General features: G+C 48.9%; 1 protein-coding gene across 1 annotated transcript; it reads right to left on the bottom strand.

The window, feature by feature from the left end:
• Positions 1–1,091: 1,091 nt before the first annotated feature.
• On the bottom strand, positions 1,092–4,539 carry LOC123145219 (tubby-like F-box protein 5). The gene is made up of 4 exons (XM_044564593.1): positions 3,401–4,539; positions 3,216–3,303; positions 2,127–2,259; positions 1,092–2,046 (listed from the first exon to the last, which is right to left on the bottom strand). The coding sequence occupies exons 1-4, from the start codon at positions 3,779–3,781 to the stop codon at positions 1,371–1,373; spliced, it is 1,278 nt and encodes a 425-aa protein (XP_044420528.1). The 5' UTR covers positions 3,782–4,539; the 3' UTR covers positions 1,092–1,370.
• Between the last annotated feature and the right edge of the window lie 17,732 nt (positions 4,540–22,271).

Here is a 22,271-nt window from a genome sequence, read left to right as displayed (position 1 = left end):
CCACGTGAAGTGGGGAAGAGGGAGGAAGAAATAGGCGGCCAGGGCCCATCCGTGCGCGGCGGGTTTCAATCTCAATGCGTGGGGTGGGGGCGCAGTCACCACGCTCACACCATTTTCTTTTCTTTTTTGAGAAGATGCTCGCACCTTCTAGAAGGCGAAGAAGATTCGGCGGGGATCACCACGCCACGCAACGCAAGCGAGGACGAAGGCGGCGTGTGACATGGACAATGACGGAGTTGGAAATGCTTCCTGGTGCTTCTCCGCGGGCGAGGGAACCCAAGATTACCCAAGAAACCAATCTGGTTCGAGGTAATCTGCTGGCATATATAATGGTTCAACGAACTCTTGGATGCTTCTACTGTTATTATCGGTTCATCACTCCTGTGTGTGCCTTCAAAAGGAAAAAGAAAAAAAACAGGGTGTGGCCAGGTCTCAATCAATTAAGATTTAACTAAGTCTCAGTCAGGTGACATAGTAGATAAGAATAAAAAAGAGAAATTTGAAAAGAAAAAATGTGTACAAATCTCCATGCAAAATCAAATGATATAGCATCAACTGTGACTTAGCAAAACTAAAAAGAAAAACATTCTTCTCTGGCCCTCAGGGCGGAGATCATCAAAGATATGCAAGCAAGGTCCACGGAAGTAGATATAAACTACTAGTCGGAATATCTGGGAACTACCCCTAAAAAAAGGGAATTTCTGGGGACTATAATCAAACTAGGCATGGGACACATGGCACAGAAAAAAATGATTAGAGGCTGAGATTATGGGCAGTACTTCCTCTGATCGAAAATGTATTTATCAAAGTTTACATCCTTTTAAAGCTGTAATCAGTTTATACTTGTAGAATTTGATTGTTGTATTTCAAGCAATATATTTTGCCCTTGAAGAACGTGTCAATTTTCAGGTCTTCATACATTTCTGACTACAACGTTTTGCAGTAAAATTTCAAACAGATTCAGCACAAACCCTCCCAGGTTCGACACAGATCCTAGAAAACGTGGTGGCATTGAAAATGCTGACAGCCATCAATCGCAGTAGCTAGCAGGAGAAAAAACACTGAAGAATTTCAGAGGAGAGCACGCGAGATGAACAATGTCCATAAAGGCAGTGATATGTCACTGCTAAACATTCCAACAACAACAACAATAATACATACCAGTCGCTTACAACAGTTGGCCCAAATCATCCTGGGGGTTCTGCCAAGATACGGGGATATCATTGCCACATCTTGATCCGGCAAAGCTACCATCAATCTACCACCTACCATCTCCCCAGGGGCATTCGTCCCGAGAGTCGAAGCAAAGATATCAGAATTTACAGCATCCAAGGGGGCAGGCAACACGTCTCCGCTGGCCCGGTTAACGCCTATTCGCAGGCCGGTTTCGTGTCGAAGCTAGTCAGGCAGATCGCAAAGGCCTGGAACGCCGACAGCGGGTATCTATAATCCATTGTGAATATGTCTTTCCCGATCTTCCCGAACTGGAGGATCACCTTTTCCTGCTCCGCAGCGGGGACGCCCAAGGAGGGGTCAACCGAGGCGACGAGCTGGAAGTTCTTGACCGATGCTACGGTGACACGCCCTCGGAAGTTGAGGCACCAGCACTGCAGCTGCTCGTGCCAGCGGGGAGCTTTATTCTTCAGAAGCAGAGGCGCTTCGCTGGTCGAGATCGGTCCGGATAAATCAGCGCTGAGGCTTGTTGACAAGAATTCGATGTTTGGTTCCTTTCCTTTGCTACTAGTTGATAGGGTGGACACTTGTTCGTCGAGTGAGTGGACCATGCCAGTAGGGGTTGGGGCCTTCCCGCCCTCCTGGATGCACACGGCTGGTATTGAGTGCATGGTGCACTGCATTCTCCTTGGTCCTCGGTTGCGCAGGACAGTGAGCTCATATGAGACGGTAGCAACATTGTAATTACCTAGTGGCAGTCTTGGTGATACTTGCTTCGAGTGCCTTTTGCTTGGCTTGTTGTTAGGCAACACCGCAGCATCACAAGGAGGTTGGCTATCAAATATTGTGAACTTTGTGCCAAGGAAGTTTGGTCTGATTCAGGAGAATATAGTGTGATTAAAATGGCAAAGTAAAGTAATCATATTACTTAGCCAACAAAATAATAAGCTTACTTCAGTTTGCCAACATAGGTGCTGCTTGAATGAGAAAAATCATCAGAGATGAGCGATATCACAAAAGAAGTTCTGGCTGCACGTCTGATCTTGCGGGCCGCAAGCAAAAGCTTGTCGTTTTCCCCATGCAGAGCTGCATTGCATACACAACACTAGTCAGTGACATTGTTGGGCATATTTGAACTTTGGAAGATTTGTGTGTCTGTCTAAATCTCTGTAAATGAACTAATCTTAAATAGGACGTGGTGCAGGTTATCTTTCTGGATGCACCCTGCTCCACTGCCTACCAAGCTTGATGTGGACTGACCCTAAAAAAGGTTTGCTGTGGACTGCACATGATATCTAGCTTGTTCTGGTAAAAATTAATGCACCGCACCAACGGTTGAGTTCAGCTTCTGCTCCTGCTACACTTGCTAAGAATGAGTAGCCCAGGACCTAAAAAAGGTTTGCTGTGGACTGCACACGATGCCTAGCTTATTCTGGTAAAAATTAATGCACCGCATCAACGGTTGAGTTCAGCTTCTGCTCCTGCTACACTTGCTAAGAATGAGTAGCGCATGTCCAATTTGATGCGGCAAGGAAGTTGTTTTACTATGGTATACCCTCACTTAACTGATTACAGTGTTTGAAATAATGTCAACCAGTTACCGTTAGCTCCCTTCTCAATCTGGAGTTCAGGACTAGCAATCAATAAAGGTCTTGCAGTAGTGGGGAAGCCCTTAGATTGATTGTTGTTTATTTTTCTGATGATTCTTCTTAAAGGAATGTAGTACAAACTCAAACAGAGAGGCATGATACACAAACAGCCCATGAGTGCACAGGAATATGCATGCTCTCATGTAGAGGGGACATTTTATGATACAAACTGAACTATTTATCTTCGATGCCATCCCATTAGGCATTAGGGGAATACAGATTCCACTAAATAGAATAAATCGTGCATCGACCCGCCTTGCGTAGATCAGCCACACTAACTCACAAGGAAAAGTATGACTGAAGAAAAATACATTATACATCTTGATGCAATGGTAACAGAACAAGAAGGAATTCGAAACCATGTGTTCAAGCAACCAGGCAAGATCGACTTACATGGGCTGAGCCCCAAGTAGAGGAGATAGGTGGACGTCGCCCTGTCCCTCCTCACAAAGCACTGCACCGGACAATCACGAGGCCCCGGCTGCGACAAATCACCAAGTCAAGCATCCAAACTCACACCATGATGAGCAAACAGATCATGGCGGCAGAAGGCATTGATGCGGGGAGACGGGAGATACCTGCTTTAGGGAGATGGGGAAGGTGATCCTGCTGCACTCCTCGAGGGTCTTCACCACATCCTTGGTGACCTCGCGCCACGACCGGCAGACGGCGGCGCAGGCAACGACATGGCGCCGCGCCGGCCAGGCCACCTCGCTGGCCTCCACCCTCTGTATCACGTCGATCAGCAGCTCCGGCGGCAGGTTCGCCCACTGCCCCTGCTGCTGCGGCTCCTGGCCCGGCCGCTGCGGCTGCGGCTCCGGCCACAGGCTTGGCCAAGAATGCCGCGACCCCCCGCGGCCGTGGCCGGCGCGCCCGTCGGAGACGCCGCCGCGCCTGGACATGCTCCCGATGCCGTCCCTCATCTCCTTGAGCTCCCGCACGATGCTCTTCAAAGACATTGCAACTTGTGGGCAGTTGCTGTCGCTCTCGCGGAAAGAGGCCCCCTTACTGCTCCATGGCAAGATCCGCCATTACGGGCGAATCTACTCCAAAAATGGCAGGAGACAGCTCATAAAGTAGTCGCCGCCACTCCCGCATCTACCCCAACTAAACAAATGGGCATTTTTTTGAGAAAGATCTGAAGCACGCGGCTCCGGAGAAAACCAAAAGAAACTGGAATTTTCTGGCGAATTTGAGGAGACGGCGAGGGCGAGGATCCGGCGTTTCCTCGCCCGGCGGTCCGGATCTGGGGAGGAGGCAATGCAGCAACGAGGCCCCGGAGAGACCGAGGATTCACGCTCGGGCGGCCTCGAGATCCAAAGCTTCCCCGCTTCCGCGGCTCAGAAAATCAAGAAAATCGGCTCAAGAACGGATCGGGGACCCTCCGTTTCCCTCATTTCCGCCTCCGTTGGATCCCCAGCTCCTCCTTCCTTCCCCCCAAGAGCTCCAGATTACGGAGCTCCCCCTCGCTCGCCTTCCTCCTCTAAGCTCTGGATTTCTCCGCAGAGCTTCTCCCTCGGCTCCCTCTCTCGCTCTTCTCTCTATCTCTCCGCTGCAGCTCCTGTGAATCCTGTGTGTTTGGGCGTGGGTTTGTATTAGGGAGAGGATAATAAAAGGGGCCGCGGGGAAATAAAAAAATGAACGGAGACGGGGTTTTTTAAGAGGGTGGGGACAGCTTTTGTGGGGTGCTCTTTTTTCCTCTCTTTGAGTTTTCACCTTTCAAGGTGTGCAGGTACTCGCGGCTCCCCAAAACTCACAGCTGCCCAACGGGAATCCTATGCATCAACATGGAGTGTGCGCCGCCGTGGGACTCACGCTTTGGTCTTGAGGTTGGGCTGCTCTGGTGAGGGAGGTGGTTGCTGAGCAAGTTACATGGTGAAAGCCCCTAAAAGGCACTTTGTGTTGGGAAGACTTTCCCTCTGGGATGCAATGAACGGTTGATGGAATGTAAAGGTGTCATGGGGTTTAGGGGGATCAGAGCTCCAATCTGTCAAATTGTCAAAATGATAGTGTCAAGGTTTTTTTAGGGGTTCATAGCTTCAACCCATGAAAAATATCAACATATCACCCCGACATCTATGGATACACTCCCTCTGTATTTGAAAGAAGGGCGCGAAATCCTCGGCATTAAGATCAAGGGGCAATGAAAAGAGTTCAAACCTGCCTTTTTTACCTTAAAATGCAATTAATCTCTCCTAAACTCCAGCAACGTGGGCTCCTTGCTTCCACCAAAACTACTCTTCTCGGTCACATGTCGGCATGCAATTCAATAGCCAAGATCCGCTTGTTTTCTGATTGGTGGGCGAGAAAAATGAAAAGATTGCATTGATTTCGCTCAATTCTTACTCTCTGGTTTTTTCATGCGGTTATTGTGCTCTGATTTTGTAGTGTCATGAACAGATTATGGTGTACTTTGGGCACATCACGACTTTCTTTGCTCATGGTGGCGTTCTTTCGTGGAAAGGGAGAAGAAATATACGCGTCATTATATCGTACATACTGGGGTGTAGTATGACATTAGCATTGATTTGTACCGATCAAAGATAAAAAAGAGATGTTACACATATGTGTGTGTGTCCACGCGGTTTTGGTTGTAGGGTAAATTTGGTTTAAACACAAGGTTACTCTACCAAACATTTGGCTAGCCCAATTTTAGTTGAGATTTTCCTTGAACATGAGTTGAACAACATTGACTAAAAAATAAACTAGAACCGCTAAAGGAGCATTGGTATGCCAAAAACTTGCCACCCACAGAAACAATGAATATTTTTTTGGTTGTTGTCAAAAGGAAATGGAGAATACACTTCGGCCATAATCCAAAACATACCCTTAAGTCAGTATGCATTGTGGCAATTTTGGTTGGGGTTTTTGCTTGCACATGAGTTGAACAACATTGGCTAAAAATCTAAAGGGACAAGTCGGTCCATGCCACTGCCGAAGTTGCAAATTCGAGTTTTGTCACTCAAAAATTGTGTGTTTCGGTTTGTGCCACTAACGCTTGCGAAGAATTAGGTCCATGCCATGCCACGCCGCTCCGACAGTTGTCGTTAGTTTGTCGTCAACTTTCATTGTTTCATCACATTTGAGACTAACCGCTTCGCCGCGTCAACTGCGGCGAGGAGGCGACTCAGTTGATCCTTCCGGTTGATGTGGGCCCCATAGTTGACGCTATAATTTCAGTGATGCCACTCTGGTGTGGCCTGACTCCGTTGACTCTTCGACCATCCCTATCAATGTAGGGGCGTGCCGTTGAGGCCATAATTTCAATTGTGCTACTGCGATGTGAGCCACCTGTGGGCCCACCTACAGCCGCTCGATGGTGACACATTCCAAATATCTGGATAGAGTGGTCAATATTGACACATAGATAATTATTTGGCGCGTAGAGCCCCTTTCTTCCCACCACTTCCAGTCACGTCAGCCCCTGCTCGTTCGACGTTGCTGAAGGAAATATGCCCTAGAGGCGATAATAAAGTTGTTATTTTATATTTCCTTATATCATGATAAATGTTTATTATTTATGCTAGAATTGTATTAACCGGAAACTTGATACATGTGTGGATACATAGACAAAACACCGTGTCCCTAGTAAGCCTCTACTAGACTAGCTCGTTAATCATAGATGGTTAAGTTTCGTAACCATAGACATGTGTTGTCATTTGATGAACGGGATCACATCATTAGGAGAATGATGTGATGGACAAGACCCATCTGTTAGCTTAGCATATTGATCGTTCAGTTTTATTGCTATTGCTTTCTTCATGTCGAATACATATTCCTTCGATTATGAGATTATGCAACTCCCGGATACCGGAAGAATACCTTGCGTGCTATCAAACGTCACAACGTAACTGGGTGATTATAAAGATGCTCTACAGGTATCTCCGAAGGTGTTTGTTGGGTTGGCATAGATCGAGATGAGGATTTGTCACTCTGAGTATCCGAGAGGTATCTCTGGGCCCTCTCGGTAATGCACATCATAAGAAGCCTTGCAAGAAAAGTGACTAATGAGTTAGTTACAAGATGATGTATTACAGAATGAGTAAAGAGACTTGCCGGTAACGAGATTGAACTAGGTATGTGGATACCGACGATCGAATCTCGGGCAAGTCATACCGATGACAAAGGGAATAACGTATGTTGTCATTACGGTTCGACCGATAAAGATCTTCGTAGAATATGTAGGAGCCAATATGAGCATCCAGGTTTCGCTATTGGTTATTGACCGGAGAGGTGTCTCGGTCATGTCTACATAGTTCTCGAACCCGTAGGGTCCGCACGCTTAACGTTCGATGACGATTTAGTATTATATGAGTTATGTGATTTGGTGACTGTTGGGGATATAACTACTAGGTATGACCGCCCAGGAGGGGCCGGGTCATGCCATTGGCAGCTTAAAGATGAAGAGGCCCGACAAGGTCCAAGAAGACATGAAGATGGCGGTTCATGGAGCAAGCCTATTGAAGGCCCAAGACCCAGAGGCAACTTGAGGCCCAAAGGGATGAGCCGCCATATGTTAACTTGTTCTGTAAGGCAAGCTTAGTTAGAAACCAAGCCAGTCACGTTTGTGTGAGCCGGCCGGGACTCTGTAAGCCGCCAGGCATCAACCTGTATATAAAGGGGTGACCCGGCGGTGGGTTAACTCAAGAAACAACTGATCGAGAACTAGGTCAAGCATATTCGCTCCCTGGTAATCGAAACTCAAGCAATACAACCAAAAGTAGGAGTGGGGCTTCTTCAAACCCAAGCAATACAAGGCGGCTCTTCTAGTGCAAGGTGAGTCTCCCGCGAGGATTGAAGCCCGGAAGGCTGTGGAGGTTCTTCAGACGGCGGTGGCTCAGCAGGCGGCTTATTCATACAGCCGCGATCAGATTCATTCGACTCCACGCCACAGTCGGAGTTACAGCCGGCGTATTGAGTCGCCGGCGGTTTCGAGCAGTGAACGACACCGTAACCAGCCCCGTGGGCATGACCCGCCACGTGCTGATAATGAGGCTCAAGCTTTGGTGGATCAGGCCAGGGCACGTCGAGAGGCTGAGCTTGCGGCTCATCAGCAGCCTCAGTGTAACCCGTCGGTGTCTGTAGAAGCTGGGATGACTTCTAGGACCATGGGTGTGCCGTGTCTAGTGCCGGCTTTGCGTAATGAGCGCCTGCCCAAGGATTTTAAGGGTCCCTGCAAGGTGCCCAATTATACAGCGGATCAACCCCCGACGGCTTGGATTGAGAGCTATGAGCTAGCCATGGAGATGTTGGACGTCAATGACGCTATGTGCGCTAAGTATTTCAGCATGAATGTTGGATGGGCCAGCTCGCACCTGGCTAAAAGGACTGCCCCCTAACTCCATCCGATCATGGGCTGAGTTGAAGACGCGCTTTATTCAGAATTTCAAGGACACAACATGCAACCTCTGTCGATTCTTGATTTAGACACTTGTATCCAGGGTGAGGGCGAGTCAACTGCCCACTGGGTACACCGGATCTCGGCTATTATCCACTCCTCGGACAGTATCAATGCCGGCTCAGCCGTCCTGATTTTGGAGAAGAATTGTCGCTTTCTTCCCCTCAAGCAAAAGCTGGGGCGGCTTAAGCGCCACTGCAATGATATGGGAGAGCTCATGGCGTCTCTCGTCAAATACGTCGACTCTGATAGCACTAAGGACCCTGAGTTTGATGAGGAGAAGACTGGCAAGGGGAAGAAGAACGGCAATGCAAAGGGACAGCAGCACAATATACGACGGGTCAAGGTAATAATGGTAAGCGCATGCAAGCCGACGGCGGTTCAGATTTTGTGGCTAATATGAACACGCAGAATAATAATCAGCGTCGTAAGGGGAAATCGTCAATGCCCCGGTTTGGCAGGCCCAAGTTCAACCTTGAGGCGATAATGAATCAGCCTTGCCCAAAGCACGGTTCTCAAGATAAGCCGGCCACTCATCTATGGAAAGATTGTTTCATCATGAGGGAGTACAGAAATTCCGGTTTTTATCAGGACAATCATGGCCGCATGGCGGGTCAGGATCCGGCTCTCACGGGCCCGGCTTTGGAGGTGGCGGTTCAAACTCTGGATTTCAGAGCCAAGGCAATCAAGGCGGGTTCAATCAGCAACCTAATCAAGGTAATCAGCAGCAGCAGTCCGGCTATCAGAGTAATCCAAAGCAGCTGAATAGTGGTCATATCATATGTTTACCACGAGTTTATGCAAGCGAGACCAAAAGATTCACAAGCGGGCGGTGAGCGCGGTTGAGCCGGCAGTTCCTCGGTACTTGCAATGGTCCGAGCAGCCTATTGTATGGAGCCGTGAGGATCACCTGCCCCGGGTTGACAACCCGGGTCAACTGGCTTTGGTGGTTGCTCCTTAGTTTGGAGGATACAAGTTCACAAAGGTGCTCATGGATGGAGGCAGCAGTATCAATATCCTTTACTATGATACTTTTCAATACTGTCTGGTAAGTCGGCATATCTGATGGGTAAGATAGCCTTGGAAGTGGCTTTTGGCGATGAGCACCATTATACACTACAAAAAAAAAGACACATCCGTGACATTTTGGGCTGAACGAATTTTTTTCCTATCATACTTATGACACTTCTATGACGATAATTGTGACAAAACCCGGTATCATCATACATGTGGTGGGGTCCTACTTCTATGACAAAAAATCATGACAGAAAATGGGCTTTTCGTCCTGGGCGGGCCGGAGACGCAGCTGCATGACATTCTTTGGGCCGTCCATGACGGAAAAAACCGTGGTAGAAGCGAGGGCGAGGAAAATATCGGGGTGTTCCCGGTTACGGTGGGTGGTCGGGGACTCGGGGCCGAGTGATGCGCATTTCTCTCGTACATGCACGCGCATGGGTGCGAGGCGTTGGGCTCTAACAGAACCCGAGCGATTGCACTGCAGGCTACGCGTTACTGAACCCGAGCGATCGATCGATGGCTATTAACTGAACCCGATCGAGCGATTCCTTCGCTACTGCTGCTAACTGAAGCTGATAGATGCTGCCTCTGGATGAACAGTGAGCGTTGCTGGGGGGGTTTGGATGAATAGTTCCCGGTGGGGTGGATGAACAGGACCCCATGGTGTTGCCTCTGGATGAACAGGACCCCGATCGATCGAGCCGGTTGGGGCTGGATGAACAGGACCCCGATCGATCGAGCCGGTTGGGGCTGGATGAACAGGACCCCGTGGAGGGCAGGATGAACAGGACCACCCCGTGGAGGGCAGGATGAACAGTAGACGGTGGAGGGCTGGATGAACAGTAGCCCGTGGAGAGGGCTGGTTGAACAGTAGCTGGTGGAGTAGCGCGCGGTGGAGGCTGGATGAACAGGAGCCCCTGGATGAACAGTCGTAGGTGGAGGCTGGAGGAGGTCGACGGTGGATGAACAGTAGCCCGTGGAGGCCGAGGGGGTCGACGGTGGAGATGAACAGTATCCCGTGGAGTCCCGTTTTGCGGTACGCCACACCCCTCCCGATGAACAGAACCCCCGTTTTGACCGTAGCGCTCCAACACAAGCCCGTTTCCTCCGTTTTGCGGTATGCCACACCCCTCCCGATCAACAGGACCCCCGTTTCGACCGTAGGAGGTCCGTTTCCTCCGTTTTGCGGTACGCCAGACCCCTCCCGATGAACAGGATCCCGTTTCGAACGTGGCCGGTCGAACACAAGGCCGTTTCCTCCGTTCTGCGGTATGCCAAGCCTCGTATCCATCGGCTATTCCATCCAAGCCCTCCTGATGAACACGATGACGCATTACGTTCCGACCCAGCCGGTTGGCTCCCCATGAACACGACGACGCAGTTTCTCCGTTCCAACCCAGCCATGTACACGAGCCCTGGCCGTACATATGCGCGAGTAGGCGTTCGAGACCCTGCCCGTATGTACGTATGTGGCCGTATTTTCTTTCTTGCACATTGGCCGCTGTACGTACGTGTACTTGCTACGTGTGCGCGCTCTACTACGACACGTGCGCGCCTCTACATCGACTAGTATGTACGTACACGTTCGCGACCAGGATGACAACGCTACGTACGCTTCGACCAGGTGGGTCCCGACTGTCAGGCACTTCCTTGCCTGCGAAGATGTAGCTGGTGGGTCCCAGCAGTCAGGGGGAAACATTTTTTTCGTGAAATATGGTGGCCCATATGATGGGTCCCCGCTGTCAGGTGGAGGAATAATTATTTTGCGCGTAATAAGGAGGCACTTCCTTGCATCGGCTGTGGACCCAGCTGTCAGCCTCTCCACGTACAGTCCACGTCCGATGGAAGCCGTTCCTTGACCACGTTGACCACGCCGCGCCGAGAGCACCAGGGCGGTGGACGACGGCGAGGCCTAGGAAGGGGACGACGCGGAGCCGGGGAAGACGCGGCAGTGGATGCCCACGCATAGAAGAGTATGAGGGTTCACTGGTTCGCTGCGGTGTGAGGCTGTCGTCGCCGCAGAATAACAGGGGGTGTGGGTGAGTAGAGGGATGGCCTGGCCAGCGGTGGGGGTAGTAGGGGGTGGTGAGGCCTCCGCCGCATCGCAGCCGGCCACGGGAGGCAGGAGCACGAGGCACGACCGGCGCTGGTTTGGGTGGCTGGAGCAAGAAGACCAGAGGTTGAAGAAGCACTACGGCCGTTGGATGGACATCGTACGGTCACCGGAGCTAGAATCGTGCATATTGACTAAGTTGACAAAGCCCTCCGTCCCCGTCAACTTAGTAGGCCCACAATTCAGCCTGCCACTATACTCGGTCCCAGCTAGCAGGGGGGTATTCATTTTTTTGTGCGTAATAAGGAGGCACTTCCTTGCGTGCGAAGATATAGCTGGCGGGTCCAAGCTGTCAGCGGCGGTAATGTTTTTCACGAAATACAGAGGCCCTTTCGATGGGTCCCAGATGTCAGGTGGAGGAATCATTATTTTGCGCGTAATAAGGAGGCATTTCCTTGCGTGCGGCCGTGGACCCAGCTGTCAGCCTCTCCACGTACAATCCACTTCAGATGCATGTCGGTCGTTGACCACGATGACCAGGCCGCGCCGAGAGCACCAGGGCGGTGGACGACGGCGAGGCCTAGGAAGGGAACGACACGGAGGCAGGGAAGACTCGGCAGTTGTTTCCCATGCGGAGGGGAGTACGATTGTACGAGGGTTTACTGGTTCGTCTGCCGTCGCCGGAGAATAACAACAGGTGTGGGTGAGTAGAGGGATGGCTAGGCCAGCGATGGGAGTACGGTGGGGCGATGAGGCCTGCGCGACAGCACAGCCGGCCACGGGGAGGAGGGAGCAGGCAGTCCCGCCGGCGCTTGTTTGAGCGGCTGGAGCAGGAAGAGCAGAGATTGAAGAAGCACGACGGCCGTTGGATGGACATCCAACAGTCACTGCTTGTGCGTCAACCTTTTTTTAGGAAAGCCTCAAATCTGCGGAAAACATCATACAACTCATCTGCCATTATTTCTAATAACTTACAGCCCATTTGCTAATTCTTAAGGTTTTTTGAGCTCATATTCTTTTTGTTAGCATTACAGCCCATATTGTGGCCACGGTTAAAAAATTATATGAAATTTTGCATATTTCGGTGCGGTCCGAACTGTTTTTAATCCCAAAATTTCGAGTCACATTCAAACTGATTTTAAAAATAAATGTATATCAATATAAAATCCAACAAATTGTCCACGCATAAAAATCAATGCAATTTAAAATCTCGAAATGAAAAAAAGAAATTTGAAACTAATTGTCGGTTTGATGTATTTTAAAAATGTACAGCCCATTTCTCATTACTGATAGGCCATTTTCTCGGCCAGCCGAATGAAGCTCTCCTCGTCTTGAAAGATTTGCAGCCCAACAGGCCTGACAAAGCGACTTACTTGGCAAATCACAAAAACTGGGCTGTGGCCGTGGACCCAGTTGTCAGCCTCTCCACGTACAGTACTCTTCCGATGGAAGTCGGTCGTTGACCACATTGACCACGCCGCGCCGAGAGCACCAAGGCGGTGGACGATGGCGAGGCCTAGGAAGGGGGCGACGCGGAGCCGGGGAAGACGCGGCAGTGGATGCCCACGCGGAGAGGAGTACGAGGGTTCACTGGTTCGGTTGCGGTGTGAGGCTGCCGTCGCCGCAGAATAACAGGGGGTGTGGGTGAGTGGAGGGATGGCCTGGCCAGCAGTGGGAGTAGTATGGGGGCGGTGAGGCCTCCGCGGCAGCACAGCCGGCCACGGGAGGCAGGAGCAGGCGGCACGACCGGCGCTGCTTTGGGCGGCTGGAGCAAGAAGACCAGAGGTTGAAGAAGCACTAAGGCCGTTGGATGGACATCGTACGGTCACTGGAGCTAGAATCGTTCATATTGACTAAGTTGACAAAGCCCTCCGTCCCCGTCAACTTAGTAGGCCCACAAGTCAGCCTCCCACAGTGGTGGGTCCCAGCTGGCAGGGGGTATTCATTTTTTTGTGCGCAATAAGGAGGCACTTCCTCGCGTGCGAAGATATAGTTGGTGGGTCCGACCTGTCAGCGGAGGGAACGTTTTTTTCGCGAAATACAGAGGCCCTTCCGGCGGGTCCCAGATGTCAGGTGGAGGAATCATTATTTTGCGCGTAATAAGGAGGATTTCCTTGTGTGCGGCCGTGGACCCAGCTGTCGGCCTCTCCACGTACAGTCCACTTCCGATGGATGTCGTTCGTTGACCACGTTGACCACGGCGCGCCGAGAGCACCAGGGAGGTGGACGACGGCGAGGCCTACGAAGGGAACGACATGGAGCCGGGGAAGACATGGCAGTGGCTGCCCACGCGGTGGAGAGTACGAGGGTTGACTGGTTCGGCTGCCGTCGCCGGAAAATAACATGAGGTGTGGGTGAGTAGAGGGATAGATAGGCCAGGGATGCGAGTATATGATGGGGCCGTGAGGCCTGCCCGGCAGCACAGCCGGCCACGGGAGGCGGGAGCAGGCGGTTCCGACGGCGCTGGTTTGGGCGGCTGGGGCAGGAAGATCAGAGACTGAAGAAGCACGATTGCCGTTAGATTGACATTTAACGGTCTGACGCTGGTAGAGTCGATTGTTGACTAAGTTTCTTTTTTGATAAACCTTGTGTACGCATGAACTTAGTAGGCCCACAAGTCAGCCTCCAAATCTGTGGCAGACAACATGGAGCCCATTTGCTATTTTTTTAATAATTTGCAGCCCATTTGCTAACTCTTATAAGTAATTTATTACATCCCATTTTCTGCCCAGGATCACGGTCAAAAAGTTCAACCTTATTTTGCATATTTCAATGGAGTCTGAACTTTTGTAATCCCGAAATGATAAACATTTTTTTAAGAACTTATTGATTTGCCAAAAAAATCATTTTGTTTTTGTAAGCAAATAAGACGTGGGACAATTGAGTTGGTTTAAGGGGAAATCAGTGGTAAAAAATCAGCGCTGGGAAAGAAAACAACAACAAAAATAAGGATGTAAATATGAAAAGTGAATTTTATGTATTTTCAATATAATGATACGTGTATATGAACTAGTAAAGCTATAGGTAGAGATTAGAAAACGGATGTAGGACATGCATTTCAAGAGGAAAATAGAACAGGGCTGTGTGTTTGATTCAGTAAAAAAAGTATCTGCGGATGTTGTAAGACAAAATATAACTAACGCTGGCGGGCCAGAGGCTAGTAGATACTTGCTGGATCTTTGTGCCCCGTTGTCGTCATGGGCTGGGCCTGTTAAAAACAAAACCAAGCCTGGGCAGTCTACAGCCCAGTTCAAACTTGCTCGACCTGAAAAAACAACATACGTGCTCAATAAACGAGAGAATTCTGCAAGTACAGACTGATAACTGGGATGCAGTAGGGATATTGTTTTTTCATCGTGATAATAAGAGCATGCACTTGTTTCGTAAAATTTGGAGAACTGGGAATTCGAACGGCAGGTGCTTATGCTACCCATCAAATAAAAATCAGGTGCCTGAAATTCGTTTCGAAACAAATGATTCAGCTTTATATCCACGTCGACCCTCGCCATGATGGTTGGAAGCAAATGCCAAGTTCATACCAAAAGATCGTTAACAACAATACCAACTTGCGGACGACAAGGTAGTACAAGTACCAATACCAAACTAACTTATAATCTTTTTACTCCTGGCCCTAGTGTTCGTCTGGTAGAAAATCTTGCACAGGACTAGCTCCCGCTCCTTCTCTTGCTCCAGGTCCCCGAGGTGGTACTGGTGCATCACCTAGTTGGTCCTCTGCTGGTCGAAGTTCTTGTTGGTGTGCAACACCAGAACCTTTTTGCTGCCCGTCTGCCGGCCGTTGACCATCACCGGCAAGGTATTGCTGGTGTTATGCCACATCGCGTGCATGTCGCACTCCGACTGTATCTTGCGACGCGTCCACGTGCCCCTTTTGAACGCCCTGGAATTGCGCTGGAAGAAATGCTTGCTTAGGCCACTCAGTGTGATACCTGCAGTATTGTCAAATACAGGTTTTAGTGTACGTAGTTGGCATTTTCATAACATCTTTGGCATGTTGCAGTCACTTGTTTCACTTTTTATTAACTGTCAAATTGTAATTGCTTCACCAGGTCTGCGTCTAAAAAGAAAAATAGAGCTATAAACAAAGGAACATGTTTGTGCAAGTAGACGGCCGATCGGTGTCTTACCTGGAAGTTTCTCACGATGGGTGTAGCATATGCCATGCTCGCTGTCGATGGTTGGTATGAACAAATCGATGAGAGGGTGAGATCTCGCGCTGTAAGCACTCACTTTGGCCTCAAGGTGCTCGATCAGCTCCTGATCAGTGGGATCAAACTTAACGCCAGCCGGCAGCACCGGCTAATCCTTCTTCGACTTGCATGGGTTAATTCCAGTTATATGGTACTCAATGTATGATCAATCGACTGTTTTAAGTGAATGATGAAAGATTTTGACAGATAAGTGGTACTCCAAATCTGAAGTCCATAATACCCGAACACGCCGCCGGGATTCTTGTGTCACCTCATGTGCAGCGTGTTGTCACGTCAATTCAATGTGTGGACATGATGAATAATTTGACCGACGTATACTAGTACTGCTACTGTACTACTTACTAGTCATATTTAGGGTCACATTTTAACCATAGGTTTAACTAACAAGTACGCACTTGAAGCCTAAGTGATATATATATATATATATATATATATACTGCACAGCATCTCCAATCATCATTATTAGTACATCCTGCGCAGGTGAGTTAGGATGCACTTGATCCCAGAAAGGTATCTATCCTTCAAACTAGAGGAGTGCTTCAAACTAACAATAGTACATAATATCCAACAAAAGAGGGTCGTGCTACAGCAGCAGAATACATGGCTCAGTCTACATATCAGTACGAATCAAGTTGTGCATATTTGCTGTTGGCATGAACCACATCGCCGCATGTCGGGTTTGCAAAAGCCATCCATCGCATGGAAGCTTGATGCCTTTCACACACTGAAGATTATCTGGCAACAAGCTGTGTCGACGAATCTCTGGATATGGTGATTCATGAAACCCATGGTATGATGTGTAAACACAGTCCCCCCTGGCGAATGGAAGTTGCATAGCACGGTAATCATCGCCGGTGATATGATCGATGATTGGTTGGATGATCGGATAATTGAGCCCGAGGAACATGGAGTGGTTGCCGAGGCTGTAAACCCGCCTCCAGTTGAATACGCCTGGCCCAACGGAGCTGGGATCTTTCTCGAACACGAAGCAGCCATAGCCATCAATGTCACGAACGCCCCGGGCATTGTACTGCATGTGGTTTGATGAAATGGTTTGGTCAATTTGGTACGTGCAAATGAGCATCAAATGACCACCGTCAGCTGAACGAGCGATAAACCACCACCCATTGGCTGGTATGATTCCAGGTCCTGGAATCATGAAGGCCGGCGCATTTGCGTCTGCTGCAACAATTCAAATTGGAGACCAAAAGGATAAAAATAAACAATCATGTTCAGAGTATGTGTGGAATTAAGATTATTATAACAGTGACACATATCATAGACAGAGAATTGCAATGCCGTGGTCATAATCATACCCCAAGTTAAAAAAATAAGCCAATGGCTTTGATATTCTAGCAATATATCATGGTTCAAACATCATGTAACAATGAGAGGAAAACAAATATGATAGGGCCTACTCATATTCTACCATAGCACTTACTACAGTTATCATATCAACTCTAAGCAATAACATGTGTTGTTATAAAAATCCTGGAAATGAGAGTAACATATAGCAATCATGAGGTTATACTCATAATATCTATTCTAACAATCGTTAGATACCAATTGTTCTCATATCAACTATAACAATAACATGTGTGGTCATAAAAATCTAGGAAATGAGAGGAACATATAGCAATGATGTGGTTATAGACATACTATATATTCTAAATTTGTAACAATGAACAGGCAGTCGTATTCTTAAGGTAAAGATGAGATGAGATAGAACAATTACACGACGATAGATTCCACCAGCATAGGCAGCCAATCTGTGCGTCGACCGCATAAACGATGCCATCGTGCACTATAGCATCAGACAGAAGTGTTGGGTAAAGAGGATCGACGATGAGCCATAACCATGTATGGCGACCGGATTCCAGATAGACTAATCCCATGTTGAACACGGCAATGAGCTTGTAATCCATGTAGTCTTCTGATGGTGTGGGCACTTCGCAGATTACAACCTTCAGCAAACAGAGGTCGAGCCAAAAGCTCGACGCGTCTCGTGCGTAGTAGGTAGGAGTGTCCGGTGGGCCGCAAGGCTCGATGGCGGCGGTATCCAAAGATGGAAGGGTGATCTCTCGCTGGGTGTAGATATCCACGAGACGCCACGGACTACCGGATTGGTGGATGAGGATGATCCAGTTGGCCTTCATGCTCACCCAGTAGTGGCCGCGCATGAAGGACAGGTGGACGGGTAGTGGTAGCATGTCGAGGGGCACCACGGCAACCTCCGTAGGATCATCAAGTCGGTGTCTGGGCCACCTGCGAGGATCGGGCATCAGCAAGCAGGGTGTCTTGAAAAGAGCCGGCCGGTTGCAGACGAGTAGACGATACAAAGACACCGAGCATGCGGCCAGACGGATGGTGCTGAGTAGGTCCATACGATTACAGATCTGCTCCAAGAGAACATCGGGGAGGGAATTCCAATCGCGGCTCTGCGTGCTAGTCGGTTCTGCCATTGGGGTTTTCGGTGCGGGCGGGCGAGCAGAGAGCGGGGGGAAATGGTGTGCGGCCGATGATGGGGAAGAGAGGTGGAAGAAGAAGAGAGGAGGAAGAAGAGTGGAAGACGGGGAAGAAAGTGCATTAAATCTCAATTCTACTACTACTACCAGGATATACCGTCCTTCGGAGTGTAAATAGTTACACCGATGACATATGTGTCTACCACAAGAGGGCCCATATGTCAGTTAATGGAGGACAGAAGCGTGCTCTACTGGCAAACATGATGGCAATACTGGGTAAGGCTGATTTAGTAACACCAACACGCTGGTTCAGCTTATTAATTATGTGTCCCATCTGCTGCAGCATGTATTGTCACTTCACTTCGAAGACTAGTTGAATAGTTCCCTCTGACCGAGATGGGGAATAATGGATCGCGAAGACTTCCTTTCTACATTATCCCTATGCCTATACGCTCACTTCACTCATTTTGCTCCGTACGTAGTCACTTGTTGAAATCTCTAGAAAGAGAAATACTTCGTATTTGGGAGCAGAGGGAGGATTTTACTCCGTATTTGGGAACAGAGGGAGGATTTTACTCCGTATTTGGGAACAGAGGGAGTATCACCATATGGAGGGAACAGAGGAAGCTTGAAATATGAACATGTCAATGGGAGGGAGTAAGCCCCATGCATGCATGCAACATGCAACACTCACACGTACACATGGACGCACGCAACACTCACGCACCCATGCGGCACACAGCACACGACGCAACACACACGCTCACGCTCAAGTGCTCAACCTACTCCCTACGTCCGTGAAAGACTGTACATTTAGAGATTTACACATTGACCAGGGCATAATTAACGCCCAAAAGTAGCAGACTTATGTGTGCATGCGACCATTGAGAGAAGAAGATTAAATGAAGGTCGTTGCATGCTGTAATTAAGGATAGACATGTAGCCTATACCTAGAGCACAAGTTGGTGCATTAGTCAATCAATATCGATTTAGATTAAAGGCTAAATGTATTGGAAGTGTAGATGTACTACACTCTTTGTTTTTTAGCTGATTTCTTTGCTCTGCCAACTGACAGGTGGGACCCAGAAACCAGGTGACAATTTAACCAGTCAACAAAGTGCCACGTCGACTATGTGGCCAATCAGTAGGGTGCAATACGGTGCTCTACGATGAGCTAGTGATCGTATAATCATCGCAAAACTATATATAGTGACCGTAAAGAGCGTATTGTTACATACGTTGAACGCCAGTGTATTTTTCTCATTTCAAATTAAGCCATATTAACCACAAAGGATGCAGTATGGACTAGTACTAGTACTGCTTTGATGTGTCCCGTCAAATCGCCGAACGAGGAGAAGCTTTCTTACTACGCCTCTTCCTCCCCCACGCGTGCGGTGGTTCGCAGGACGAGGAGAGGGTTTTGACTACAGCGCCCTCTCCCTCTCCCTCGCCCTCGCCCTCGCGGTGGACGTGCAGCAGTTCAATCGGTGTTAGATTGCCAGAAGCATAATGTGTACTGTAGTATCATCATTGTTGGACCTTTCGAAGAAGCGAAGAGCCAAGTGCAAGGTTCACACGAGTACGAACTGTTGAACCTCCCGAGGAGGCAAAGAGCCAAGCGCAAGGTTTTATAGGAGTTGTCGTCCTAGTAGGAGCGTACTACAACTATAGCGAACGATGCTACTATATGATGCCTCCACGTCACGTATATCCAAAGCTGTGCCACCTTTTTTTCTCAAAGAGCGTGTTGGAGCCCGTGCAACAACCACACAAGTTGCACGTACACATAACACATTTACTAGTAATAAATTCTAAAGGAAAAATGCCAGTATGCCACACAAGTTCATCTCCAATTCATGTGATAAATTTGTGCACGACTAGTCTATATATATTCACAGCGCTACCGTTCACAATTTACTGTACTCCACTTACACGTTATAGATGGGCTTCATGTCCTCCTCCAGGTTCCAGTCCCAGGTGTTCTTCATCGATGGCACGATCCATAGCGGTGGGCAACGGGAATCATTGTCGCAGCTTTCTAGTCCGGTTCCACACGATGGAGACTCATCCAAGCTGAAGCGGCATAAATCAGGGATAGCGTGTCCCAGCATGTCGTTCATCCGGCGGTGCGCACTGAAGACACAACCATGCTTCATGAACGGCAGGCCTTCCGTGTCGTGCACGGAAGGTGGCATCCGCTTCACAATGGGGTAGCTGTCCCTAATGAAAAGCGAGTACTCTCCAAGAGTGTTCCTCGGCACCCACGTAGCATCACGGGGGGTCGAACTCGGCGCCGTTCATCTGGTACACGCGGCATCTCAGATCTGGACACATGGTGACGTACATAGTCAAGGTCCATGCATAATAATGTTGTGCTCAAATATGGCGGTCAGTAATACTGTGCAGCAAATAGTACTACTCCGGTATAGAGGAAGTAAAATAACCGGCTTATTATATATAGCCACTCTTGGCTACATGGATGAGATAGTAAGACATGGAAAAACAAAAATGGTGGCAGCTAGTGGGTTCAAGTCTTCAAGGGCCTAGCTAGCTATACGCGTCCTCCAAGGTAAAAATTACTCCTACTTGTACGTAAGTAGAGTACTAGTACAACAATGAAAGAGAAGGCGAGAGGGTTAAAAATGGAATACCTGGGTAGATGGTGACGGTCCGATCGTGGTAGATTGTGTGACCATGTTGCACATCAGTGGTACCATGGGTAACGACTGCTAAGATAGTTGATACCAATATGCCAAAGTCAGCTACAAGGTTCCAGGTTAGACCGAATCGCGGATGCAAATGCACATCCAGGATCGGCGATCTTATTTTGATCGCGGGATGACTGGTCCCTGCAAAATAATGGAGTACCGTTAGGGATGAAAATGATGGTTTGTGCATTCCGTTTGTAATCTCCCGTACCGTAGAATGGAAACCAGATGAAACAAGTCCCCTGGCTTGTCACTGCGAAGATGCGGCCTAGATGGCGCGCGGCGTCTTCGAACGTGTAGGGGTACAAATCTGCCGCCGCCAACATGCGCCAGCCTCTGCCGCTACTGCCTCTTGCATTGATGGCAATCCTTATGTCGAACACCGCGATGAGATAGTAATCGCCGTAGCTGCGTCGCTTTGTCGGCGGGTTCGCAATTGCTATCTTCTTCAATCTCATGTAGGCATCATCATACGTATTCAAGCCCAGCCAGTCCGGAAGGTCGATCCCAATGGTGGAGAAGGTGTCTACCGGAACGGCCGCACTGCTGTGGATGTTGTGCAAAATGATGGTGGTATCCGGCCGGAGGTATGCAAGCCAATCTTCGTTGGCACCGACCCAGACCTATATATAAGACGGTGGGCAGCGGAGAAATTACGGGATGGAAATGGAATAACTAAGTACTACATGATCAAACTCCATTACTGACCTGCTCATCGGACAAAATCCGACTACCTCTCAACGTCGGCAACTCTAGCGGAGTCAACGTGCAACCATGGCCAGGGAGCGGTGGACTGTTCGAAGGATTGTCCCATAGAAGAACCTTCTCCTCAAGGACGCATGGAAAACCAACAAGCATGACCTTTTCCCAAGCCATTTTAAGCACCGTCTTGAAATAGTTGGTGCAGGAAGCACCGAGTCTTGCGGCGGTGAGGACGTCGGAGCGGCGTGCGATTTCTCCCAGAGGATCGTCGTCCAAGGTCTCCTAGCCCCGACGAGGAGGAGAACCGCCTGGCGAATCCATGGGAGCAGCGACGAACTGCCTTCTCTTCGGGGGGAGGGAACTAGCGAGGAGGAGATAAGAGCGTAGTAACTGCAGGGCCTCGTCCCTTCCAACTGTAGATCGTTCCTTCCAACTGTAGCGAAGGGGTGAGGCTATTATTTACTACCAGTACTAGCATTATGGGATGTTATGGGATTGCATTATATTGTAAATAATAGCACTAGTAAGAAATTTTTGCCACTAGCTAGTAGTTTTTGGCGTGGATTAAGAAATTTTGGGTATGTTTTTGCTATTTTTTGTACACACCAACTAGTGTCAAAAAACGTCTTACATTATGTGACGGAGGAGTACGTACTCGTACTGTAGCAGTACTAGTACTACTTTCTCAACTAGTAGTGCGAGGGTACTACTAGTTCTATGTACTGTACTTCTAGTATAGTGCACCAGTTTTGAACTCTTGAATCTCAGGGCCAAGGAGCTACAGTTGGAAGTGGAGGGTACTACTACTGTTCTCTAGAACCATCGCTGTACTATCAATGCAAGGAAAGTACACCTGCGTAGTGGCCTAGTGGGTACT

This window comes from Triticum aestivum, chromosome 6D, assembly GCF_018294505.1.
Source record: "Triticum aestivum cultivar Chinese Spring chromosome 6D, IWGSC CS RefSeq v2.1, whole genome shotgun sequence".
Taxonomy (NCBI): Eukaryota; Viridiplantae; Streptophyta; class Magnoliopsida; order Poales; family Poaceae; genus Triticum; species Triticum aestivum.
The sequence above is the reverse complement of the archived record's forward strand: the minus strand, read 5'-3'. Positions and strand labels throughout refer to the sequence as shown.